This window comes from Brienomyrus brachyistius, chromosome 2, assembly GCF_023856365.1.
Source record: "Brienomyrus brachyistius isolate T26 chromosome 2, BBRACH_0.4, whole genome shotgun sequence".
Lineage (NCBI taxonomy): Eukaryota > Metazoa > Chordata > Actinopteri > Osteoglossiformes > Mormyridae > Brienomyrus > Brienomyrus brachyistius.
The window spans coordinates 11,790,546-11,817,308 of NC_064534.1; the positions used below are offsets into that span (position 1 = coordinate 11,790,546).

At 39.1% G+C, this 26,763-nt stretch overlaps 2 protein-coding genes across 3 annotated transcripts; one reads left to right on the forward strand and one right to left on the reverse strand.

The window, feature by feature from the left end:
* The first annotated feature begins 1,197 nt into the window (after positions 1 to 1,197).
* Positions 1,198 to 11,326, forward strand: LOC125725227 (aldehyde dehydrogenase 1A1-like). Of its 2 annotated transcripts, XM_049001995.1 has the most exons (14): positions 1,198 to 1,361; positions 2,266 to 2,370; positions 3,403 to 3,543; positions 3,776 to 3,905; positions 4,059 to 4,120; positions 4,255 to 4,383; positions 5,808 to 5,921; positions 6,215 to 6,317; positions 6,761 to 6,945; positions 7,415 to 7,579; positions 7,891 to 8,048; positions 9,743 to 9,817; positions 10,030 to 10,132; positions 10,548 to 11,326. In XM_049001995.1, the coding sequence occupies exons 1-13, from the start codon at positions 1,251 to 1,253 to the stop codon at positions 10,100 to 10,102; spliced, it is 1,551 nt and encodes a 516-aa protein (XP_048857952.1). In that variant the 5' UTR covers positions 1,198 to 1,250; the 3' UTR covers positions 10,103 to 10,132; positions 10,548 to 11,326. The 2 variants fall into 2 exon arrangements, with proteins under 2 accessions (XP_048857952.1, XP_048857946.1); XM_049001989.1 differs by having other exon boundaries at positions 10,030 to 11,326.
* Positions 11,327 to 12,948: 1,622 nt separating this feature from the next.
* On the reverse strand, positions 12,949 to 26,586 carry tmc2b (transmembrane channel-like 2b). The gene is made up of 20 exons (XM_048994982.1): positions 26,465 to 26,586; positions 25,615 to 25,656; positions 24,539 to 24,896; positions 24,186 to 24,338; positions 22,240 to 22,330; positions 22,067 to 22,148; positions 21,790 to 21,896; positions 20,881 to 20,979; positions 19,824 to 19,966; positions 19,101 to 19,248; positions 18,515 to 18,709; positions 16,726 to 16,905; positions 16,196 to 16,354; positions 15,871 to 15,999; positions 15,684 to 15,751; positions 14,331 to 14,564; positions 13,934 to 14,059; positions 13,487 to 13,565; positions 13,265 to 13,388; positions 12,949 to 13,162 (listed from the first exon to the last, which is right to left on the reverse strand). The coding sequence occupies exons 1-20, from the start codon at positions 26,505 to 26,507 to the stop codon at positions 12,966 to 12,968; spliced, it is 2,757 nt and encodes a 918-aa protein (XP_048850939.1). The 5' UTR covers positions 26,508 to 26,586; the 3' UTR covers positions 12,949 to 12,965.
* Between the last annotated feature and the right edge of the window lie 177 nt (positions 26,587 to 26,763).

A 26,763-nucleotide genomic window follows, 5' to 3' on the forward strand; every position in this document is an offset into this window, starting at 1 on the left:
TATTAATTTAATAAATGCTATACTTTTTCAAGTAAATGTTTTCATTTTTGGAGGGAAATTTATGTTAGATTAAAAGACTAACAAACACAACCAGTAAAGCAAAAGACAGATCACATTTCAGGTTGTTTACTGAAGTATTATTTTTTAAAAAATATTGATTTTTTTTTAACAGACAGTCTTACGTGTATAGAAAGTACATCTGAGACTTTTTTGTATCTACATACTTAAGGCCAGGCATACATTTCCAAAAAATTAATTAATAAAAATAATGTAACGCTAATTTAGCTGTAATATATTTTGCTCAGTTTAAGCTGTCTATTATTTTATTAAACAAATTATTTAAACAGTAACTTAACTTGCATATTAATTAAAATGCATTTAAAAAAAACTAAGAATTTAAACATGGTTCATAATTATTCTTATCCTGCATCATGTTCTTTTCTTTACAATGAAACATAATTTGTAGTATATAAATATAGATAAATAAATGTATAAAATGAATCCCTTTCATCATTGTGCACTGAATGTATGTCATCTTTCAGTCACAGTAGATAAAGCACCTGAACTTCAACTCAGATTCAGATTCTCAGATTCAGGTCAGGTGACAAAACCGTAGCCAATCCATAACTTTGAACTGAATTCCGTTAAAGCAACAGGCTACCAGCCTTGTCGTCAACTTTTAATGAAAACGCATGACCCAACATTTTTAGGCCCAGCATTATATTACACAATACAAATGTTCAAATAGTAGCCAATCTGTACAAAATACTAAATATTCAATTATGATTATACATATGTAATGTGCTTTTAGCTATTTTCTTACTAATGTTGAAATATTTCATTCTGTGGCACCCTTTTCAATTCTGAGTATTGAATATAAAATCACCATAAATCTTAAGTCTCTAGGTTTAGTATTGCTCATTATTTCCAGTAAAAATAATTATCGTAAGGTTAATATTATGTAGCAACTATTGTGTGTTTCATCCGCAGCAAAAGTACAACTTCTTGTAATATTCTACTACTTTTATGAGCAGGTACAACCACAAATTCCCTCTTGTAGGTTCTGATAGAGAAGTACAAAGTTCTATAGGCAGTGTTATGTCTATCCAATCATGTGCAACTATGCAAATTAACCATTCCTGTTTGCCCACCTATCCTCCAATGACTGTCCCGCTGCATGTTGGGGGTTAACAGACCTAGTCCAGCACTTTGAGCTGCACCTGTATATTTCAGAAAACCAGCAACACACCATGAGCAAGGAATCCAGTGATAGTCGGTACAATGGCCACAAGCGCTCGCCTGCTTCTGTGGACACAGGACTGCCTGTACCAGTCAGCGACCTTAAGATTGAGTACACCAAGGTCAGTGGCAGTGGACACTTTAATTATTAGCCATTATTAGGGTGTGGAATGTGATTATGAGTTGGTTTGTTTTAGCGAGCGCAGTTTGAAACTCCCTTGTTTTTAAGCATTTAAAGTTACGCAGTGTTGCTTATGCAAAAACAGATTTTTTTTGACAATTCTGTTACATTTCTAAGAGTACTTAGAGCATTAGCTGCTTCACAAACCATTCAAAAGACTTTCAGAAGTCAGCTGAAGTCTGGCAGTAGAAGATAATCATTAATTGCTTTATGGCATAACAGAAACCAAAGGCTGTTTCCAACATGTAATCAGTGTTTGTCATAGCTACTCATAGTTACATGGTGAACAGATAAAAAGATTTAACTATGTAGTGAATATATATATATATATATATATATATATATATATATATGTGTGTGTGTGTGTGTGTGTGTGTGTGTGTGTGTGTGTGTGTTCATATCTGCTTCCACTGATTTAAATTGTTTCCTCTGAAAGGTTTTTACACTCAGAAATTTTGACACCTACGTAACCTGAACTTCCATGCATACATGGAAGATATTGCAACAATTAAATACTATCTATATTTAGCCATGCAGTTTGTTTTATGTTTATAAGTATTTTGTTTTGTGTATAAGAACAGTTTTATGTCTTTTTTAATTTGATTGCATTAATTTTCAGCATAGATTAAAATGGAAATCCAGTAATTAATTTCAGCCCCTTGCTACAGTTATTTATCATGAATTACTATATTTATGTGCTAGAAATATATTTTTCTCATATGAATTTCCTGCTTTGGAATTTATGTAGACTTCTTTTTAGTTTTAAGGTTCAGATTTCAGCGGGTAATATGAACTAAATGTTAGCATTCTTGTTCTGTGAATTTGTCCTATTTTTGGCCTTGCAGATATTTATCAACAATGACTGGCACAATTCCAGTTGCGGAAGGAGAATCCCAGTGTACAACCCGGCCACCGGGGAGTTGATCTGTGAGGTCGAGGAGGGAGACAAAGTGAGTGAGCCAAGCAGCCACTTACCAGTCAGCCAGAGAGTTTGTCTGGCTGCTCCAAAGTCCGACTTGTTAGCCATCAGTGAACCACCTCACCAAACTCAGAGAAAAATCATCAAAATTGCATCCACATCTATTAAGTAATTGCATGTACAGCCATAACTTGTCAAGAGCCCAATCCCATAGGCTATAATTCCAGCTATGCCACGGACAGAAGTCAATACAGTCAAGAATAATCAGGTCCTCACAAAATTTTATCTTAATATTCAGTGATATTCAGTATTTTATTTTCTCTATTTGGTTGCAATAGATAACTGTAAGTGTATACCATAGTGTATCTGCATAGAAATCTCTCTTTTTCATTATAATCCCTAACTTTATTCAGTGCATTTGCGGACACAGGAATATAAGTAGCTGATAATTATCAATACCCTGCAAATATGAAAAGTGCATAGGAAGCAGTAGTCTAATGGTTGTTGGCCTTTCACGAAAGGCGGGATACTGTAAACATTCCCAGGAGGACAGGGTTAAACGGTAACCTAAGACATGTTTTAATCAGTGCAGGTGGGATAAGTGAATTAGTAATCAGAGAGGTTTCCGTTGTGAGCGCCGGATAGGGGAAATGCGTATTTTCTGGCTGCGAGCTCATACTGTGTTCTGTTTAGGGAGCGTGACTGAAACAGTCACAATGGCAACTAGGAGAGCACTTAAGACCCAGTGCTCTGCGATCACGTTTTTACACATCAGACATTTTTCTGCTTCATAGCAGCTTTAAGTAGCTCAGGACAATGTAATGTATTATCTTTTAGATTGTTCGGCAAGAATATAAAGGATAAAGAAAAAGAATGTAAACTTACAGGGTACATACTAAATTTGTCATCAGTTTTACTATAATACTGCTTATATTGATTTGCAATTTTTGCAAAAAACAAATGACACGCAAAGAAGAATTCACTCTTTAGTACTTTAAATATGGCCTTATGCTGAGAAGCACCATGTATACATCATCTTTTATTGATCTCTTTTTTTTTGCAGGAAGACATAGACAAAGCTGTGAAATTTGCACGGCAGGCTTTTCAGCTGGGTTCTCCCTGGCGTCAGATGGACGCCTCCGGACGCGGACGTCTGCTGGACAAGCTAGCTGACCTGGTGGAGCGGGACCGGCAGACACTGGCTGTGAGGCCCTTCTCACCTGAGCCGAGCGCTACCTGCACACCTCTTACTGTCACATCATTGTCAATAAATATGGGAATGCTTGTTATGAGAAAGAATAAATGCTTTCAGCTTCCCCAGAGACTTATTTTGTACAAGAATCCACAGCATTATTCACTCATCCCTGATTGAATAAATAATAATAACAAAAACAATAATAATAAGTGAAACCTGTTTCATTCTCTGTTGAACGCAGACGTTAGAGGCCATTGACTCGGGGAAGCTTTTCCTAACAGCCTACTATGCGGATTTGATTGGTACGATTAAAACACTTCGTTATTACGCGGGCTGGGCTGACAAGATTCAGGGGAAGACGATCCCAGTAGGTGAGTATGTACATTTTCTTTGTTATATGAATAGTTTCACAGCATTGCTGATCTTCATGGGCTCACAGCTCCTGCACCTACATACCATGAACATGATGTCATGCACGCAATAAGAGACCCATTAATTTTGTGCTGATTTTCTTTTTGTTTCAGATGGCGAGTATTTCACGTTCACACGGCACGAACCGATAGGGGTGTGTGGTCAGATTATACCGGTGAGTAGTGCAGATACCGGGCTTTGTTCTTTACCCAAGAGATAAGGCTATCATCATGAAATTTATCTGGAATATTTGGCAGGTAAGCCTCCATAATGACGTGTTGTTTTGCATTTTCTGTGACCCATGCGCAGTGGAACTTTCCGTTGCTGATGTTTACATGGAAGATTGCCCCAGCACTGTGCTGCGGAAACACCGTGGTCATCAAACCGGCCGAGCAGACGCCTCTGTCCGCTCTCCACATGACAACACTCATCAAAGAGGTGAGGCTACAGCAGAGTCCTGCAAACTAGGAAGTCTAGATGTTCTCCCCATGTTGTGAGGAGTCTGCATGTACTTCCCATGTACTCCTCATGTGGGGAGGAGTCTGCATGTACTTCCCATGTACTCCTCATGTGGGGAGGAGTCTGCATGTACTTCCCATGTACTCCCCATGTTGCGAGGAGTCTGCATGTACTTCCCATGTTCTCCCCATGTTGCGAGGAGTCTGCATGTACTTCCCAAATACTCCCTATATTGCGAGGAGTCTGCATGTACTTCCCATGTACTCCCCATGTTGCGAGGAGTCTGCATGTACTTCCCATGTTCTCCCCATGTTGTGAGGAGTCTGCATGTACTTCCCATGTACTCCCTATATTGCGAGGAGTCTGCATGTACTTCCCATGTACTCCCCATGTTGTGAGGAGTCTGCATGTACTTCCCATGTACTCCCTATATTGCGAGGAGTCTGCATGTACTTCCCATGTACTCCCCATGTTGCGAGGAGTCTGCATGTACTTCCCATGTACTCCCTATATTGCGAGGAGTCTGCATGTACTTCCCATGTACTCCCCATGTTGCGAGGAGTCTGCATGTACTTCCCATGTACTCCCTATGTTGCGAGGAATCTGCATGTACTTCCCATGTACTCCCCATGTTGCGAGGAGTCTGCATGTACTTCCCATGTACTCCCCATGTTGCAAGGAGTCTGCATGTACTTCCCATGTACTCCCTATGTTGCGAGGAGTCTGCATGTACTTCCCATGTACTCCCCATGTTGCGAAGAGTCTGCATGTAATGCCCATGTATTCCTCATGTTGCGAGGAGTTTGCATGTACTTCCCATGTACTCTCCATGTAGTGAGAAATCTGCATGTACTTCCCATGTACTCCTCATGTGGGGAGGAGTCTGCATGTACTTACCATGTACTCCCCATGTTGCAAGGAGTCTGCATGTACTTCCTATGTACTCCTCATGTGGGGAGGAGTCTGCATGTACTTCCCATGTACTCCCCATGTTGTGAGGAGTCTGCATGTACTTCCCATGTACTCCCCATGTTGTGAGGAGTCTGCATGTACTTCCCATGTACTCCTCATGTGGGGAGGAGTCTGCATGTACTTCCCATGTACTCCCCATGTTGAGAGGAGTCTGCATGTATTTCCCATGTACTCCCCATGTTGTGAGGAGTCTGCATGTACTTCCCATGTACTCCTCATGTGGGTAGGAGTCTGCATGTACTTCCCATGTACTCCTCATGTGGGGAGGTGTCTGCATGTACTTCCCATGTACTCTCCATGTTGTGAGGAGTCTGCATGTACTTCCCATGTTCATGTTGTTTGACCACATTTTCTCTGTAAAAATAAAGTAGTGACATAATTTGTGGTAACCTGTGACCTTTTTTTCTCTGTGTCCCCTCGTTTGAATGCAGGCAGGATTTCCCGCAGGTGTTGTAAATGTTGTACCGGGATATGGACCCACAGCAGGCCATGCCATCGCCCATCACATGGACATTGATAAAGTGGCCTTCACCGGCTCCACGAGCGTATGTCATGTACATTCTGAGCCTCCACTCACACCTCAGATAGTAGATGGCCCTGGGTTATGCATATCTATTTATTTATTTACATTTATCTAACGCGTTTATCAAAAGTAGAGGGAAAGACCATTGTATCATTAGCGCTATGTTGTATTTGTAAAAAAAATATATATTTCAAATTTTAAAGATTTATTAAATTGAATAAAGAATTTGCATGGTGGCCTCACAGTGCTGTATGATATATGCATGAGTAGTGAAGCACAGTGGTTCATTTTTTCATTTCTCTGCCCTCATTGCAGGTTGGAAAACTCATTAAGAAGGCAGCAGGTGATAGTAACCTGAAGCGTGTCACTCTGGAACTTGGAGGAAAGAGCCCCAACATTGTTTTTGCAGATTGTGACTGTGCGTGATGTTTTTCTCTGTTTGTGGCTCAGCTTTAGTTTCAAAGTAATCCGTGTCATTTCCATATCAACAGTGAATGTAAATCATAATCAGTACAGGGTCTTCTTTTTCAAATTAATACTGGTTGCAGATTAATTTAAAATGAACCCTGATTTTGACTAATTATGCAAATATTACAGCGTTTTTGTTAACTTTCCTCAGCAGTCCCAGATCCTCTAAATAATTGGGCATGAGTTCTGTCCTTTTGCTTTTTTTAATGTTTTGAAGTAATTCAATTGCCGTTTTATTTTTCGGCATTTGCAAAGCATCTGGATGAGTTTTTCATCGATATTAATAAAACGATCTCTTGTTGTTCATAATATCTCGGCGTAACAGAAGATGTATTGCCAGTGCTTAATTGCCTTGTCTGAGATCTTTCCTGTCTCTCCTCCAAACTGGCCCAGTGGAACATGCTGTGGAGCAAGCCCACCATGGCCTGTTCTTCAACCAGGGCCAGTGCTGCATCGCAGGGTCCAGGGTGTTTGTGGAAGAGCCCATTTATGAGGAGTTCGTGCGCAGGAGTGTGGAGCGGGCCAAGAAACGAGTCCTGGGAAACCCTTTAGTGCCCGGTGTGGACCAGGGACCACAGGTATTGGGCTATAGTGCTAAACTGACAGACCTGGTACTGGGCGGGCTTGTGAATGTGTCAGATTTTGGTTTGGCATCAGAACTGAAATGAAAAAAAGGAAAGAAAAAAAAACATTTGTAACTGTCTGAAAACTTTTAGGAGGGGATGGAGGAAAATCTAATGGGAACTGACCCGGTCAGCCCCCCTTAGTCAGCCATGTGTATTAGTATTGATGATGGGTATGAAATTAGTAATAAATACAAAAAACCTGTTTTTCAGTCATTGCAATGCGATACCCAATGTCACATAGAGTAGCCACTTTATATTCTGTAAAAAAATGTGCTTTTCATTAAGTGTTTAGAGTTTTATCAGGGATTAGATAAGAATAACTTATAGATGTTTATTCAGCTCCGCTTGAAATGAATGGGGCATGTTTTGCATCAGGTGACCGTTAAAGTCTCTGGTTTATGTGACGCACATGTTCTTACAGATTGATAAGAAACAGTTTGATAAAATCCTGGAGCTCATTGAAAGTGGGAAGAGAGACGGGGCAAAACTGGAGTGCGGGGGCGGGGCCTGGGGGCAGAAAGGCCTCTTCATTCAGCCCACAGTCTTCTCAGACGTCACCGACGACATGCGCATCGCCAAAGAGGAGGTGAGCGCTCCGTGCCACATGCGGGGAACGCTGCCCGGCCTTCCCCCTGAAATGCGCAGTCGGAATGTTTCCCAGCTGCCCGCCACTTTGGCGTTTCCGGAAGACCTTTTGGGGGCATCCGCAGGCCCCCTTTTAGGGGGCACCAATGCCAGGCTTCTCCATAGCTACCTCGCTCATCTGAAGGACACATGCTAAGACCTTTGCTAATTAAAAATAAGCTATTAGATCAGCTGGGGATTGTGTGAGTTATGGACAGCCTAATTTATGAGACCAAGAATGTCAATGTGAACAAGAATGTTATTTTGTACTAGATTTTTGGACCAGTCCAGCAGATAATGAAGTTCAGCAGTACTGAGGAAGTGATTAAGAGGGCAAATAACACGCACTACGGATTGGCAGCAGGAGTGTTCACCAACGACATTAACAAAGCACTCACCATCTCCTCTGCACTGCAGGCTGGTACAGTCTGGTAAGAAAACTCACCACTCAAATTCAATGACAATTACAAGATTACAGGATTTCAGTGCACTGCATGGGTGTCATGTACGGAGCAGGGAGGCTTTTTTGCCCCCTTAAGTAAAGTGTTACCCAGTTTTTTTTTATCTAGCTGGGGCAGTCTCAGCTAAGGACAAGGGCCTCTGTTCCAGTGAGAACAATTCGTCATCCTTTTAGAAACAAAGCCCTTAATGATCAATTAACATGAAATCAGTATGTAACTAAGACTTTGTTTGTGGTTAATTAATGCACAAGTACTAGTATAATAATATATTATTTGTGTCCCGTCAAAGTGTCACCGATGAAGCCAGAGTTTATTTTATGGGGACTCGATGCTGATCATGTGGTTAAGCTCAGATGGTGTAACCTCGCAGTGTTCATCAAAAAAAGAAATGAAAGCCTGCAACTGTCCTCTCGCAGCAGGAGGTGTAAGACAGCAGAAGAGCTGATCCTGGCAGACGCCCATATGTTCTCGTTAATAGAGCGGCTTTAGGACATGCAGTCACTCTGGCCCTCTGTCTTCCAGTAAAGTTCTCTTTCCTCCTCCTTCTCAGAACTCACTCTCACTTTATCATAGGGCTTGAAAATAAGGGGCCTTGTAATACACGTCACCTTTCTCCTCTTGCCAAAAGTACATTCTTCTCTGAAACGGAAGGGTACTGTCTTTCACAACAAGTGACAGAGCAATACTTAGAGCGACTATGTCACTGCTAACGTAGGTTTAAAAAAGAGTAAGGTAAGTAATGTCATTTGTATCAATTGTACATGCCTCCCCATGCCGATGCAGTTTTTTTCGGTTGATAGAAATAGAAAAGACTTTAAAAATCCAAATCGGATGACGTTACCATGTGTTGTAAATCACTGGTTTGACCCGTTTCTCAATAGTTATTTGTTGGCTTCTATTGGTTTACCCCGGTAGTGAATTACAGTGCACAGTAATCCTGCTGACAGTGGGTTTTGAAGTCTTATTGTCATGGATGCATGGAACCATAAAATAGAGCATGGGCTACAAAATCCCTGTCATACATTCTATTGGCCTTGGTTTCAGTTTCAAAATGTGTGATTTAGGTGGCTACAATCTCTGATTAGTGAATGCAGGGCTTTGTTTCTGCAAGCCTTTAAATCCTTGCAAAAAGCCTGGAAAACAGTACAGATTGTTGATCTGTGTAAACGCTGATAGCTCTGTGATACAGTTCAATTTTGGATCATCTAACCAATTAAGCAAACACTGATATGAAAGTGATATACAGATGCTCCTCTACTTACGAACGTTCAACACACTTTCGGACATACAAACGAAGACGACTGTAAGTTCAAATTGTGTTCATTTTGCTCCCGTTTCCTGTCCACAACATCAATTGTTTTTTTCTGCGCACCAGTTCCTTCTAGTACAACTTCTGGCCGCTACTCCCGCCGTGCAGCAGCGTAGCGTGCGTACTCCCAGCATCCTAGTTCTTTGTACTTGTGTATACCCTTAAAATGATGTCGAATAACGACTTACGAACATTTCAAGTTACGAACGGCCATTCAGAACGTATCTCATTCATAAGTAGAGCAGCGTCTGTAACCATGTTCTCATTGCATGTGCATATTCAAGAGACATTGTAGGAAATACATTTAATCAGTAAACTGACTTGCAAGCTGTTTGCATTTTCTTGTTCTTTTTAGGGTCAACTGCTACGGCGCAGTGTCTTCTCAATGCCCGTTTGGTGGATATAAGATGTCAGGAAACGGAAGGGAAATGTAAGTTATTTCCCTCATTGCACATGAATAAGATTACCTCTTTCTTTTATAGACATGATATCAATATATAACGTTCATAGTCTATGTAGTGTATCTTATTATTTTTTGAAAGGCCACTTGCATTTCTCTGTGGAAAAGCTCAAACAGAGTAAATGTAGCGCACTGAGATAAACAACTCCTTGTTTACCACGTTCCTTTGTCTTGCCATGCAGGGGTGAATATGGTCTGGAAGAATACACGGAAGTAAAGACTGTGACCATCAAAATTCCACAGAAGAATTCATAAATTAAAATCCCTCGTGGGACTGCATATGAAGTACGTTTAGTGGTGCGTGTAGGTTATTCTTCCAGCTGTTTTGAACGTCGCTATTAACGGCCATTATTTAGTATGCTTCAGTCTCTGCTGAGTATGAATGAGCACGATGACTTAACTGCTTAAGATTCGAAATTAATTTACAATGTACATGAGTTATAATTATTTACAAATTTCAAGAAATCTTAATGCAACTGAACCATTGTTATAAAAACAACAGATGCAGCCATGCGAGTTATTTAAACTTTCAGAGTCATGCAATATTTTGCATATACCAGTACATCTTGGTATATATAGGCTAGGCCAAGATGGAGACATTCATTGTTGATGCTAGGTGTTATTTTTGAAAGATTAAGCAGTATTTTATGTACATTACATCTATGGATTCATCTGTCTTCCAACCATTAAACCTGGTCAGGGGTTGGAGCCCATCCCAGGCACAGGGCACAAGGCTGCTTTACACCCTGCATGGGTTCCAGGCCATTTCAGGGCAAGATCAGTTCACAGAGGTAATTATGGCAACTGTAGATATTTTTGCATTTTTTTTTTCTTTAAACATGTGAAACAAACCATCATGTATAACATTTGAAGAGCATTGGATAACTGATCATGTTACAGATGCTAGCCAATTGGTGTGACGAAGTAAAATACAGAAGAACGACAATGTAACACGGAAATGTATAAAGTATATTAGAATTTTTAGCTGAATGCAGAATTGTTAGTTCATAGATTGATCTTGTATTACCTCAGTTGCTCATACATTATCTTTATATAACAAACAATGCTAAATTTGATGTTTAATCTTTGATTATTAATGCATTACTACTAAAATAACATAAATCAAATATATGATTAAATAATGAATAAAATCTATAAATGTCTCATTCTGCCCGGAAACATGGCAGAAGGTGTTTGGAAAAGCTGCTCAGTAACATTCAGTACAATGACATCACAGAAGGCGGAGCACAACAGTTCATTGTTTTTATTTCACTGATGACCTTCTTATTTTAAGTTTAGAGATAGTGTTCCGGCTAGCTTCCTAAATATAAATAACTCTTTTGCCCATTTGAAATCGGTGTTCCAATGTGGCTCAACAAGCCGAAGATGGTAAATTGAATATAAAAGTGTGATGTGTTACAATTCTGTTGCTTAATCGGTGTATCGGTAGTGACAATAAAAATTGCTAATGCTTATCAAGTATATGATTTTTGAGTTTTATTATGCATTTATTTGACGAAACATTACTACTGTAGCGTAAATCCCAGAAACGGATTTTCCAAATCAGAATTCAACCTCAGACACATTCACAGAACACATCGTGTGTGCCACTATTTCCAGTATCAACTGGAAGGCAACTGTGACACAGTGTACATATCTATTTGTACAGTTTTCCTATTTCAAATTTCAATTTAAAATACATATATACACAACAAAAATATCAGTGATAACCACACCCATAATCTTTTCAAAGTGAAACCATTTATATTATTAAACAAGGGTCTTGTTCATATGCAGGTAACATATGTCTTGTTTCATTTAATTTTCATATTAAGAGAAAGTCATGGACTTTACATGTACGTTCAATAAAACTGAAATATTTTTCATCTTCTAAACTACAGTACTGTGCAAAAGTCAGGAACTCAAAAGAAATGTTTAACGCTATTTATCTGGGTAGTAAGTGCACATTTTCTTAGAACAAAAATTATAATTTAACATAAGAACACATGAAAATTATGAGTAACACAGTAAAAACTAGTAAAAATGTCTTCTGTTCTCCAAAACGTTACTGATATCTACTTGGATAGCTAGATGAACACCACTTCAGTTCTCCTCTGTGGCACCCGAACCATTCTATGTATTTATTAAATGTCACCACCAGCTTGCTTAATTAACTTAATTAGCTAAAAAAAAGTGAATGAGACATTGAATAGATGCATGAGGTGGGCTAGTGGTCAGGTCAAAAAACACACGGGTGTATTGTATGGTTGCTGGAAATAACAGGGTTATTTTAGCAGAGGATTTGAAATGGCTAAGCTGACACACTTTGCCAGGCGTAACAGTATTTTTTGGCTGCTAAGACTTTTGCACAGCACTGCATATAAAAAAGTATATAAAAAGAGCACTGTTTGCCATTCTCTGTAATTACTGTTAACCAATTACTATTGCATAGATATTCTGCATAGGTCATATTTTGCAAGGTGAAAAATGGATTATATTCACAACAAAAACACGACATGTGGCAATGACTCCGAGCATATATGTCTGTACTATATGTGAGTAGGAGAGATAGAACACAGTACTTATGGTTGGTTCAGTGCTTGAATCTGTTTGTAAACTTGCAAAAGGCATGCTAGCAATTGGAAATAGTAGGTGTATGACATATTTATATTTTAAAAAAGCACACTATATACATTTACAGTACATGAAGAGTGAGACTAGAATGAACCCCAAAGAATGCATTACTAACAGTTTTACATGCATTTCCGATCACATGAATTATTCTTTATGGAGAATTCCCAAAGAGGCCATTTTAATTTGGCAAGCTCATAATTTACATTACACTTTGTTTTGTGTTTTAGACATTTTTGTTGATTTGTGTATTTGTATGTAGATAGTGGGTAGTAGGTAGCTTCATGAAGAAGTGTCAGGTTTACTTCTTTAGCTGCAAATATTAATCATTATTAGAAATATTTTTTTCTAATATTAGAAATTGTATTGAAACAGCTCAAAAGTTAACTTACGGGCATTCTGTTTTGAGTGCTCACTTGGTGTGTATAGTTGTGTGAGTGTATTTGGATATTTGAATGGTATGTTTGCAGTGCGTGGGGGGGAACCACTACCACCTGATAACCTGGCCCCTCCCTCTTCCACTCCCGGGTGATGCGATTTGTAGTCGAGGCATTCCAGGGAGAGGGCCCACCATTCGGGGCCCAGGGGGCCGTGCAACAGCATTCTGGAATCTTCCTTCTCCTCCATTGGCCATAGTCTCATGCTTTGGAGACAACTTCAGAGACTCACCCTTCTCTCTCTTGCCTTGGAAATGAAAGCATCTTAGCTCTATCAACTTTCTCTATATTTCTATGAATTTTAAGACAGTTAATGATGTTGTGTATTAAAACACCCATATAGCATTACCTTCAGTGCTATCTTTGGTAGACAGTTGGATAACTGGCTTTTTGGGCAGTAGTTCCTCTAAATCCTTCATGATGTGATTACTGCTGTCTTTACTGCTCATCTGGTTCTTTTCTTCCTCTCTTCTCTGGGGATAAGTGTAGAAACACCTCAGAAGATCAGTTTTACCATGAACGCATAGATTGCTGCTACTTTTACTTTGCTTTGGTGGCTATTCTTACTCACCATACGCAGCTTCCTCCTAAGTTCAGCATTTGTTCTTTGATATGATTTAGAAACTATCTTCAGATAGTATATAACCAACCTTTTGACAGAGGAAAACAGTACTAATTGCACACTGACACATTTCATAGTTATGGGTACGAAGGAACTGCTTACTTAAATATATAAATATCCATTTGCTAAATTGACTGAGTAGTACAACAGCATCACCCAATATCACCACCAATCCCAGCTGTTCATGATGACTGTGTTAATTAATGTTGCACAAATAAAAAAACTGTATAGATTCTTTGGGAAGCTGCTGGTAGCTTCCTTATATACCAAAATGAGCACAGGAAGTCCTCCATCATACAAGTGGGTGACATCATGCTAACTGTACCTAAACCATTGCACAACTATGAAATTTCCTTACAATCATCGCTCTAGATTTGTCTCTATGTCTCTACTCACACCATCAGTATCACAACCAGGATAACCACTCCAGGGTTGAGCGCGTAACTGAAGAATGTAACCCAAAAGGCAGAGAAGTCCTTTTCTATTGTCTCAGGGATGATGTCATGCATTTTCTGTTTCTCACTGTTTTAGGAGTAAGAATTACAGTCAAGTCAAGCTCTTCTGCAGATAAATGAGAAATACACTACACTAGGTGGAGGAGATTCGCAAGTACACAGTTACAAATAACCAAAATCTCCACAAGACAAATATATTTAGCACAGCAAATTAATATAAACATAAATCAATATCCAAGTCATTGAAAAAACTTTAATGATCAGACCTTATAAACCTGCATCTCGTATTTCTCTGTAATATAAGGCTGAAGTTTTGAGATTATGGGGTGATACTATACCTGAAGGGGCCGCAGTCGAATGAGGGTGGAAAAACCATGATGGCATACAGCACAGGGATTATGCTTGCACACAGCATGATGAACAAGAGGACTATGTAGAAATGACTGGAGATTCTGAAGGGCTTTGAATGAGGTATGTTGCAGCACATCACTGCCCAACTCTGAATGTACATGGATGTCAGGAGGCGAAGCAGATTGACACCTAAAAGGCCAGGAGAAAAGAAGGTTCCTACCCTGAAACATAAATATGTTTATATTTAGCTTTTTCAATTATGATTATGGTGCAATTTTATTATGATCAACAAACAGCTTCTTTGCAATTTATAATGTAAAGGGACAAAACACCAGCAATAGATAATGCAACCAATCAAAATCAGGTGTGCAATCCCTGCCTGTCTCACTCCCTAGATGTGAGCCTGGATTATATCACAAATTGATTTTAATACCCCTGGTTTTACTGGATGATCCAATCATCAGCGGTTATTACCAGACATGTTTGAATGCTCAGCCAATAGAACCTATTCTAGTTGTTCAAATTATGGGTGTCCTGCATGACCAAGGTCTACAACTCATCAACATGGGAGTGTATAGGAGAGAGATGGCACACCTGATCTATGGACAGTCAGTGCGGTTACGGGTTTTTGGGATGACCTCTCAATCAAGTTTTAAGTTCTATCTATATAAAAAAAAAACAAAAATACTAGAATTTCCCAGAGGAACCTTCCCGAGGGATTAATAAAGTTCTATCTATCTATCTATCTATCTATCTATCTATCTATCTATCTATCTATCTATCTATCTATCTATCTATCTATCTATCAATCAGCCAATAATAAAGCAGCGATTCTAGACTCCAGTCCAAAGGACCCAATTTTATTGGTTTATTGAGAGGTCATCCCAAAAACCCGGACCCACAGCGGTTCTCCATGGATCAGGCTCCCCAACCCTAGTACAGAAGCAGCACTCAATATACAATTAAACACAAATCACTAATCTTGCTGGGACATGTTTTCAACCAGGATCAACTAGAAAAACTGGCACAAAATGTATTTACCGTTTGAATGCAGCTGCTTCCTAGAGCTTATAAACTTCAACATTCTTAGCAGCCAATTAAAAATTTGCTGAATTTGCCAACACGTGCTTGAGAAATTTGTGAAAGAGCCATGAAGATAACTGAAATGACTATTACATATTTTGACATCATTCAGTCATTTATCATGGCGTTGGAAAATGAATGAATGAATGAATGGCTTCTCTTGCATGGAAACATTTTTATAAAAAGGTTCATTTTAACTAAATAAACCCTGACTGCTAGTTGTTGTTCACACAAATGCTTTCCTGCTTACCACTTACCAAATCACTGCTTGACTGAAGAGAATTGTCAGAACATTCCCACTAATGTCAAACTCTCCATACGATGGCTGAAATATGTCAAGCGAGCAATTCAAAATTATCCTCCTTATATTAATGCAGAAACATGCACTTTGTTCTGTTGTTTATGCAGCATATTGCTTTAAAAATGAGAGCATTTAACACTCACAAAGCCTGCTTCAAGGTCCCAGCACCAGCAGTAGTTCAGGTAGCGAACAAGCAAGGCTCGGAAGAAATCACTAAATAAGATGGTCAGATAGGCCAACTCGATGTTAGAAACTGTCAGTTTCATGAATTCCTGCAAAAAAAAAAAATGTATGACTTATGTAAGTTATTCCACAAATAATTCCAAAAAACATATTGAGAAATTTGTTTAGAATATGTGAATGTGAAGCCAAATGAGATATTGGGGAGTATATGTCCCCCAGTTTCCGACACCACTGGGGACATCTTAATATTATTAAAGTGAATAGCCTCTATGAAAAATGACTTACAATCCCAATGCCGGTCTCCCAGCACGGCCCCTGCATGACATCAGCAGGGTGGACAGTAGGCCGGGCGACGGCGCTGCTGTTACCGAGCACCGTGCCGTTGCCATAGTTCTCCTTCATTGCCCACATTGTGGCATTTTTAATTGCATTCTCCTTTTCAAACTGGAAGACAACATATGCTGCCTTACATCTCCACACCATCTCATTGGTGACCATTTCCACATACTACCAAAAATCCAGTATCACAGCTGTCACTGGGCCGAACATCAACATCTTCAACAATTCAAATATTTTAATTAATAAATATTAAGTCCAAACATATCACTTTATGGAAAAAAGCTCTACAACAGTATTTTGTAAAGGGATTTCCAGTTAATAGTACTTATAATGTCAAACAGATGTGTATCTGCATTGCTTTGCTTCATTAATAATTTTTAAACACAATACCCATGTCTGCCTTATGTGTCTTGCAAGCCACATACTCATAAAGTTCATTTACATATTAAACACACATTAATAGAATGACATTTTACCTTTAAGGGCACTTCATCGTACAGGGCAAAGGTAAGGCTGTATAAGTTTGCAATAAAAAGCGCAAGTATTCGCCCTAACTGCCACTTCAGGGCAACACGGGGGTGATATTCCTCCATCTCAGAGATGCCTTCAAAGAGGGGGGGAACCGCAATCCCAAGCAGCGAAACCACCAACTCAAGCTGGCAGTCAAAGGAAAAACAACAATAATCACACACATCTTTGTGGAGACCATGTCACAGTGGTACATGAACTCTTCATCGCAAATGATATCTCAAGCATTCTAATCATCTATCGCCGATCCACTTATCTAGTACAGGGTCACACTAAATGTGACGTCTATGTTAAAAAGCACCGGGCAGGAGACCCCCCAAGAAGGAGGACAGTCTTTCACAGGACACTATTCCTATAGGCAATTCAGAAGATGCTCATTTGCTTAATTTAGCATTTACATTACAGAAAGAAATCTGTGCTATTTGGGAAGGAGGTGAATGAACTCCAACTGGCCACCTGGTCATCTCACAAAAACTTTATATATGATCAAGAATATCTAGCACGATTAATTTTCAGTATTAAACTGGCATTTTTGAATAGTTTAATTCAATAAGCTATCACAAATCTTTAAACATTTTTTTCTACATCCAGACATTTTCAGTAGTTATCAGTCAATGCTTCACATTCTTTGGGGGTATTTGCCTTTTGCCCTTGCTTACAGAACTTGCTCGGGTGCCGCAGATCTTGTATGAATAGCCTGCCTCAGTTTTTCCATGCATAAAATCCTCTAATACTATTCAGATTTCATAGATATAGAAACCTTTACTTTCACAATACTAAAAATATCATTAATAGTAACAATAATGATTTTGACTGAACAAGGACCTACATTTGGAGTTCACAGTCTTTCAACTAGAATTATTAAATTGTGATTTTTTTTATTGGTATTTTGCAAAAATATTCTATTTCATGTGTGGCTCAGCAGGTTCGGCCATTCAGAAGGTTGTCGGTTCAGTTCCCAGGGTCAGTAGAGTGATTTTTGGGACCCTGAGCAAGGTCATAAAGCCTAATTACTCCAAGGATTGTCTGACCCTGCTTTTTCAAAACTGTATGTCACTTTAGTTAAAAGTATATACTTTATACTTTTAATTAAATAAATATAAGTATAGGGGCGGCATGGTGGTGCAGTGGTTAGCACTGTTGCCTCACATCTCTGGAACCCGGGTTTGAGTCTCCGCCTGTGTCACATGTGTGTGGAGTTTGCATGTTCTCCCCATGTCGTCGTGGGGTTTCCTCCGGGTACTCCGGTTTCCCCCCACAGTCCAAAAACATGTTGAGGCTAATTGGACTTGCTAAATTACCCATAGGCGTGCATGTGTGAGTGAATAGTGTGTGAGTGTGCCCTGCGATGGGCTGGACCCCCATCCTGGGTTGTTCCCTGCCTCGTGCCCATTGCTTCCGGGATAGGCTCCGGACCCCCCGCGACCCAGTAGGATAAGCGGTTTGGAAAATGGATGGAAGTATATATAAACATTATATAAATAAATAAAAGGTAAGTCATATGTTACTATGAAAGTCACGCTGCTCTTATCTCCGTTATTTGTAATAATAATCAACAAGACAATTAAAAAATTAAATCTGCTTATTAAAAAACTAAATATATTTCTCCACAACGCTGTACTACATAAAGTCATGGAAATTTGATGGAAGGTTAAATGCATCTATGTGCAGCATGGAATCCATCATACAAACACCATCACAATGTTCTGTAGAGCTAACAACCATAAATATTAGTACCTCGTTTTTCTCCATCCATGTAACTTTATCCTTGTCCATGGCGGCAAATACGACTGATCTCTTCACAACATAATAAATAAGGTAGCCGCTCCCACAAAGACACAAAACAGTGATAAGGTTGGCCAAGACGCGAAGGCATCTTCTTGCATGCACATTTTCACAACGTTGTTTATCCTCTTCATCAACAATGGATTCCTGTAAGAATCATCAGTCTGATATTACAGTCAGTGTGACGGCAATTAAAACCACATCCATATTGTTTTGAGTAGATTATGTTAGTACTGCTGACTCTTTCCTTCAGCATTCATAAGGGGCCGGATATTTTGACCATTTTGGAAGAGTCTGCATGTAGCGGTGAAAATATTCAGAACTCAGTTGGATCTCCAGTCTTACTGCTTTCGAAAGCTTGCAGTTTAGACCAAGACGTGGAAAAGCTCTGTAACTCATTAAAAACTTAGTTGTGTGAAGTAGGACAGACAATTTGTTGCTGATCGCCAGTTTGGTGTTGATGCCGAATATAAGGAAGTACTACTGAAATGACGCAATAAGCATTTTCCTCTCGTGATGCTTGCGTTGTCATGGTTACCTTAATGTTTGTGATGATTGCAGCAAACTTGCTGTCAGCCGCTTCTGAGTTGCCTATAAGGAAATCCCAGCTAGTGAACAGGATCCAAGAAAACGCAAACTCTCTTTCCTCTGCGTCTTCACCTCCAACGCTGGAGCCTGTGGCTATGCTGCAGTACAGGCAGGCAAACAAGCCAAAGAAACCAGCATTAGCTTAAAAAAATACACATTCAAACATGTAATGTTTTTTCTAGCAAATACCCCCTCTTCTTCTTCCTAGTCTATTTTGTTGCTAAATGAATGTATAATAAGTATAGTAATAATATGTGATGTTGCCCAAGCAACAAAGTGAAACTGTCATGTATGCAGAATATATTGCTTAATTGCTTCTATCATACAATTAAATAGTAAGCATTAAACTAATCAACAACGGCTCGAAAATATATTAATAAAAAACATAGTAATAATAATAATAAGTATTATTGTTGATGATAATAATAAGTATAAGTATTATTATTTTTGATAATAATAGTAATAATTCTGAGAGCTCATGCTGCCAAGCCACAGCTAGATCCTGTGATCTCATCTCAGTTCATCTAGTGCTTACAATTATTCCCATGATATCAATGGTAACCTCATCTCAGATTTCACCTTATAAGCTTATTATTGGGAATACATTAGGCTTTCAAATAGGGTGTTGCCTCTATTTTGTCAAAAATGTATCTATTTGCAATTGTTTACATACCTTCTAACCACAGCTATTAGGCTGTAGACAAATGTTCCAATTCCGACCAGAAAGTATGCCAGGGGTAGCCTGTAGTGCAAAAAGCCAACTGTCCTCTGGTTATTGTAATATCCATAAAACAGAGGAGAGTACTTGAAATAACCCTGCAAAAAGAAAACAGCACATGATCATGCTTATCAGTTCAGATTCACACCCTAAAAATGGCAACCCTGGCTGGATGCATTGCAATCTGCAAGAGACGCCACTAGGTCATTGGTTCTCATCCTGCAACATCACTGTCGGCTAAGAACCTAAGGACGATGCCAGATAACCAGCTATCCTTTGCTATTTCTGCTCCCAATCATGTAGATTTACTTTGTATAACATCAGGAAGATCAGACCTCATCTGACAGAATATGCAGCTCAGCTCCTTATCCATAGTTGTCATCTTATCACTTGATTACTATCTCTTTACCGACTGGGCTGCCAGCATATGCTGTGAATCCATTGCGGACGACTCAAAGTGCAGCAGCACAACTGGTATTAAATCAGACGAAATGCAATAATGTTAGACCTTATCTCCCTCCACTGCGTGCCAATAGATCCTCAAATCAAGTTCAAGTTCTAAAGCATTTGCCTGTTCATCAGAACCTTCATTCCATCTCACTCTCAATGCTAAGCAAGTGGTTGTATTCTGACCTGGAGTGATTTAAATAGCATTTCCTAGATTAGGTTCCATCTGTGTTTTGAATAGCTTTTGTTTCAATACTATCCTGCATTTGTCTCTAGTAACGCATTGGAAATGTAGTCTAGCGACACTTGTATCTAAGTAGGCTTTTCTACGCCTGTATGCTTCTGATACATTATCTCCCTGACTTGTATGTCACTATGGACAAAAGTGTCTAATGAATAAATAAATGTAACGGTAAGGAATATTTAAAAAGATGCGGTACTTTTACTTTGTGCAAATGGTATTACAAGAAAAAGACCGGTGTTCCTTATGAATCATGTACATGAAGATTTCTCTGACCCAAAAGCACATGCAAGAATGGTAAATCAATTTATAAGACTCTCTCACTTCAAACTCCAGCAGCACGGCCACATCCATTGCTTTATCTTTCTCTGAATTGGGCACAGTTTTCCTCGGAATTGTCCCATGTGGGGCACCCAACAGAACCTATCGTTCACGGCATTAAAAGATAAACCAGAAGAGTGTTAAGTGTTAAAAGCAGAATCCAGAAACATCATATTAAAAACTATATAGTAATGCGATGTCTACTTTAATCCTACATATTATCGGATAATTTTGTGTGCAAAAGAAATTAAACCGTCTATTTTGGCACAATACAAAGATAATAATACTGTAATTTAGTGGGTTGTATTCATGTACAGTAAAGCTTCAGATTGTGAGCATAATTCATAATGGAAACGTGCTTGTAATCCAAAACACTCGTATATCAAAGCGAATTTTCCCATTAGAAATAATGGACACCCATCCCACAACCCAAAATTATTCATTTAAGAATCATTAATACAAAATATAAAGTAAAAATACATAAAACAAATTAACCTTTGAAAAGAATTGTGGCTGGTGTGAGGGAGACGAGCGAGAAGAGGGTTATTTTGTAGGACGACTTTCACTATAACTAACGGAATCACTGCTATCAGTTGGCTCACTGGAATCTTTTTCTTTTTGTGCGACTTTAACAAGGAACCTATCCAATGAGTTAAAATTCCTAAAAAAAATTTTTGCTCGTCTTGCAAAACACTCGCAGACCAAGCTACTCGCAATCCAAGGTTTTACTGTGTGATTGTTAACCAAAGAAATGTGTATTTATTGATAAACTACAAATAAGATATTTACGATATCTACAAATAAGATATTTACGATATCTACAAATAAGATATTTTAAAGACAAATAAGATAATTACGATAAAGAAATGCACATAATTTTAGCCCGGTAGTTTCTAATGAAAACGCTGTCACCTCCGGTAGCACGACCAGTCCAAACACTAAAGCGAAAAGCATCAGATTCATCCCATACAGCCACCTCAGAAATATGAAGTAGGAGCCCACTGAAGCACCGAAATGACCTGAGGAAACAAAGGAAGAAAAATTCATTTCAAACAAAGCATCAGACTTATTCCAGTGTCATCACATGACTTGTAACTTAAGTAATAATACGTCTCAAGTAATACTGTAGTTAAAAACAAACCTACACCTGCTTTCTGACTAAAATTCACTCATAAAACAAACAACTTACTTTCCACTTCTTTTATTCTCCTTTCCCAAGGGATAAAAGCAGCCATTAGATTTTTAAAACCTCTATAAAATTTATTCCATTTCTGAAAGGAAAAAAAAAAGTAAGTATTCAGAGAAGTAAGGAAATGATATGATGTGATAATGATGTTTCCTGCAAAAGCACTCAAGCGTTACCTTTGACATCGTTACTTTGAGGATATAGAGTGTTTGACCTTTGCCCTTTCCCAAATATCCCTCAAATTTCTCCACAAACTGCCGAGCATCCCTGAAAAAAATGGTTAAAACAAAGCGAAACAAAAGTAAATTAAGTTAATTTCTTTAAAATATATCAATATCCAAACTGCAGTGGTTTAGCACTTTAACTTCATAAAATGAATCACCGTCAAGTTCACTCCATCCCAACTGTTCATCTAATTCATTTAGTGTAGTCGCACAGAAAGGTTACATTGATGAGAACTGTAAAGAGCTGTCTGTTTGGAGATATATAAATTACCCCTTAGCTGTAAGAAATTGTTGCCTCAGTGTTAACTATGCACAAAAAATGTTGTTAATTTCTGAAGACATGAAATATTGCACATTAGCTAGCTACAGTAGGAGACTTTTATTTACATTGATTAATTTCGCAGAACCCAAAAGAAGTTCCTTTTTTTCATCACAGGAATTGTTTTTGATTAGTGGAACAGTAATAAAAAGGGGAGGAAATGAGGGGGACCCAACGATGGCAAAGAAACAGTGGTTCTTGCTCCTCTGCCACATCCCTTTGCACATCCCAGCAGAAGACCTTGAAAGAGCGGAACTCATTCCGTCTTTCGTTAAGAAGAGACAAAGAGTGCACTATGCTTCTCCTCCTGGGTCCTGCCTGAGGTTGAAAAAGGATCAATCAATCCATTCACCTGTTCTACCTCCTTTCCTTTTCATGTTGGATAACCGGAACGAACCACACAGAAAGAGGAGAAGGATTTGGCAGTGGACCCAGATGGCTCCCGAGATCACCCTCCTAAGACATTGCTAATTATTTGCTTGCTACTTTACGAGCACAGAGACGGCAACACACAAGCTCCTGCACTAAAGGTGGTCTGCCAGATATCCTAACTGTCCCTGATTAAGAAAGAGCTGTCTCATTGTCATTGTCAACTGGTAGCTTCTCAGATGATGGGAAGGTGGAATCACGGCCACCTACCTCTTTCATGACAGAGACAAGAGTGGTATTGCCACCATCCTTTGCACTGTCTGCAAGCAATGCCTGGATGGGACCTTGAGACTGACTTAGATCTACTCAAGACCACAGGGATGGAAACCTGCCTCAGAATGAATTAATCAGCCTCCCCTACACCCAAATGGCCTTGGATTGTCTATGTTACTCTTTGGAGCAACACCTCCTTGTACAGATAGACCTGAAGCTAAGAGGGGAGGAATATAATTTGCCGAAAGACACGACCATAGCACAGAGATGTTTTGTGGGATCATTTGTAGTGCCACAGTAGCTGATCACAAGCCAAAAGGTCACTCAGTGACAGAAAACATCCTGGCCCTGTTTAGAGCTGCTTTCTATGGGGTCGCATGAATAAATTTAAGAAGTATTGGAGGAGAGCTGGGAAAAACACCCCACCAAGTGTGCAAATCACTTTGGATCTGTAAGCTATAATTTCGGCTTTATTTAGCAGAGAATAAGGGTCGTCTACACTTTGTACCTTTTTGAATTGCAAAATCTTATTTATTTGAACTGTCGGCTCCAGTGCTTTTACCTGACCTTGTAATTTCATTTGAAACCTTAAACATACAGTCCTGTTTCTTTAGACCAGAGGCATAATTTCTTAAAAAATTTATATTTTGTCATTTTTTTATGAAAATGAATGCAAAAGAGATACAAAAATAACTAATATCTAGAAGCCTCTCTGACTTTAGAAAGCAACCTGGTACCATCTGCCATAAGACTATCAGATGAATGGGATGCAAATCAGAGTAGCTGAGTACCAGCTCTGAGTACCAGCTCTGAGTACCAGCTCTGAGTAGCACCTCTTTAAGATAAATGTTGTTAACTAACAGAAGTCTCCCATGTGAGGAGAGTTCAGTTAAAATGGAGAGTTCAGTTAAAAGAGTCAATGACACACTCTTCTTACTTCAAGCACTTCAGCTTCCTGTTCATGCGCCACGGCCGGCTCTTCAAGCTGGTGATGAACTTTTTCTTCTCCTCCAACTCTTCCTTCAGTCGTGCCGCCTCCATTTCCGCCACCGACTCCTCATCTGACTCGTCACTCGAGGAGATGGAGGTTCTGCCAAGAGAGGACCATGATGATGGATGGGTCACCTGCTGGGAGGCTGTAGTTCTTTTCCAGTTTTTATTTTGGTAAATCCCGATAAACTGGCACTTTCACAAACCCATCAGTAAATCCATTTATACCCAAAGGCAGCCTTAGAAAACCCTTGAGCAATTCATGGTGTCTAGTGAGGGAAGGTGGTTTGTGTAGTGCACCTGTAGTCAATTATCTGATTTTTATGATCATCTTCGCATCCGACATCACTGGTTTTGCGCTTGGAACGTCCCTTCTCATGTTCTTTGGGTTCCTCCTTCCTGATGACAGTCCCATTCTTCTGTTTCTCCTTCCAGGCTTCCCCATTCTCCTCTCTGTCGACGCAGAGCCAAGCAGACGTCCTTTTAGCCGTTTTTCTCGCCCTTAGATCCACCTCCTCGTCTTCCTCACTCTCGCCCCGAATGGCTGCCCTCCGGCTGTTGCAAGCCATAGGCTGTTGTTCAGCTGTGCTGCTCCTGTTCCATGTGGGGAAGGATCCGGGGTCTCTCCTGCCCCCTGTGCCACTTCCCCTTGTGCTCTCTGAGGAGATTAGCAATGAACAAACAAGTTAGAGTAGTGTGAGAAAACACACACAAACACAGACCTGTACCAATATCTTTGTGGGGACCATCCATTGATTTCTATGGGCAAAACCCTAGTCCCAGCAATGACGACCTTAACCACTGCCCAGTCCTAATCTTAGCCAAACAAAATACGAGACATTTTTAGTTTTTTGATTGCATTCACAGATCTTTGTGGGGACCTGAAAAATGGTCCCCACAACATCAAAATAGCAGGTTTTCATTACATTATGGGTGACATTTGGTCACCCAAAATGTAATATAAACCTAATCCACACACAAACACACACACACACACAGAAGGACAGATATCTATCACACACACCAATCCTACAGCCTTACATTCAAAAGCACAGCAGCATCTCCCACTATACAAACATACATAAAATCAAGGTGATAAAAAAATTGATAAAAATTTTGCAAATGTAACAATAATAATATTATTTAAAATAGCACATAAAATATAAAATAATAATTGATATACATCTATAAATTCTTTCTTTCTTTGTTTCCCCCATCACATATTCCCTGTGTTGAATTAAATAATACATCATCTCTGATTTCAATTACATTTATTTATATTACCATTACAGGTAAACCAACAAGAGAAATGCACTGGATACCATATCACATCATTCTATTCTAACAGAAGACAAACATTCAAGCTCCACACCTACCTTCATGTTCCTCATGCAGAAGTCCATTCATTTTAATTCCAACTGAACCAAAAGGAAACACCAACACAGAGGCTTTCACATTGTTTTAGTTATGAAACATTGTTGCTTACATATTCTTCCCTAAAGGTAACAGCGAGCTTTGAAGGCTGAATACTGAAATTTATCCTTTATTGACCCTTAACTTAATTACGAACCTTAACTCTGTTGAAGCAGGAAAAAAAAGCATGACCATTAATACGTATATATTTAAATGAACAGGTTTTGTGTTTAAATTATGTATACAGTACTGTGCAAAAGTCTTAGGCAGTCCAAAGAAATGTTTAAAGCTGTTTATCTGGGTAGCAAGTGTACTTTGGCTTAGAACAAAAAACACAATTTAACATTGGAACATGTGCAAATTAAGAGTAACATAATAAAAACTAGCAATAATTTCATCTGTTTTCTAAAAAGTTACTGATATCTAGTTGGATGGCTAGATGAACACCACTTCAGTTCCCAAACTTCTCCTCAGGGGCACCTCAGCCGTTCCATGATTTTGTTAAATTTCACCAACAGCTCAGTTAAATAATTAAATATATTGGTTTCAAAAGTCAGTGACAGATTGACTAGCTGTATGAGGTGTGCTAGTGGCCAAGTCAAAAAACACATGGCTGCACTGGACGGTCGCTGCAAATACTAGGATGATTTCAGCAGAGGTTTTGAAATGGCTGAGCTGACATACTTTGACAGGCATAATATCATAGTTTTACACCAACACCAGGATAATCTGAACATCATTCTCTTTGCCTGCCTAAGACTTTTGCACAGTACTGTAGATAAAAATCCCACATCCAAAAGAGAAAGCACTTACCGTCCTCCATCTTAATTACAATTTCTCTCTTATTGCTATGCATCTTCAGCAGTTACGACAGCTGGAATCTGCTGTCCTTAACCAATAATGAACACGAGGTGATGGAGAGCAGTACCTGTTCTGTAAAAGCAGCTGCCTGTGCAAGTGACTACCTGCGTAGCTACTGACCGGCAGTCTCCATGACAACAGCCAATGATACTGCATATTAAAGACGGAGTACAACCAAACATTAAAAAACCTGAATGTGCCGTACAAAAATCAGTTGTGACAAATAAACATGTGGCAACCAGAAAAGTAAA

Bases quoted from the DNA above. Each gene is read 5' to 3' on its own strand.
- tmc2b (XM_048994982.1), bottom strand. From the start codon at position 26,507: ATGCATAGCAATAAGAGAGAAATTGTAATTAAGATGGAGGACG. The intron at 22,149-22,239 runs GTAACGCTTGAG...TTTTCCTTTCAG, and splicing joins TCAAAGTAACGATGTCAAAG to AAATGGAATAAATTTTATAG. The intron at 19,249-19,823 runs GTATGTAAACAA...CCTGTACTGCAG, and splicing joins CTAATAGCTGTGGTTAGAAG to CATAGCCACAGGCTCCAGCG.
- LOC125725227 (XM_049001989.1), top strand. From the start codon at position 1,251: ATGAGCAAGGAATCCAGTGATAGTCGGTACAATGGCCACAAGCGCTCG. The intron at 7,580-7,890 runs GTGAGCGCTCCG...ATTTTGTACTAG, and splicing joins TGCGCATCGCCAAAGAGGAG to ATTTTTGGACCAGTCCAGCA. The intron at 9,818-10,029 runs GTAAGTTATTTC...CTTGCCATGCAG, and splicing joins TCAGGAAACGGAAGGGAAAT to GGGTGAATATGGTCTGGAAG.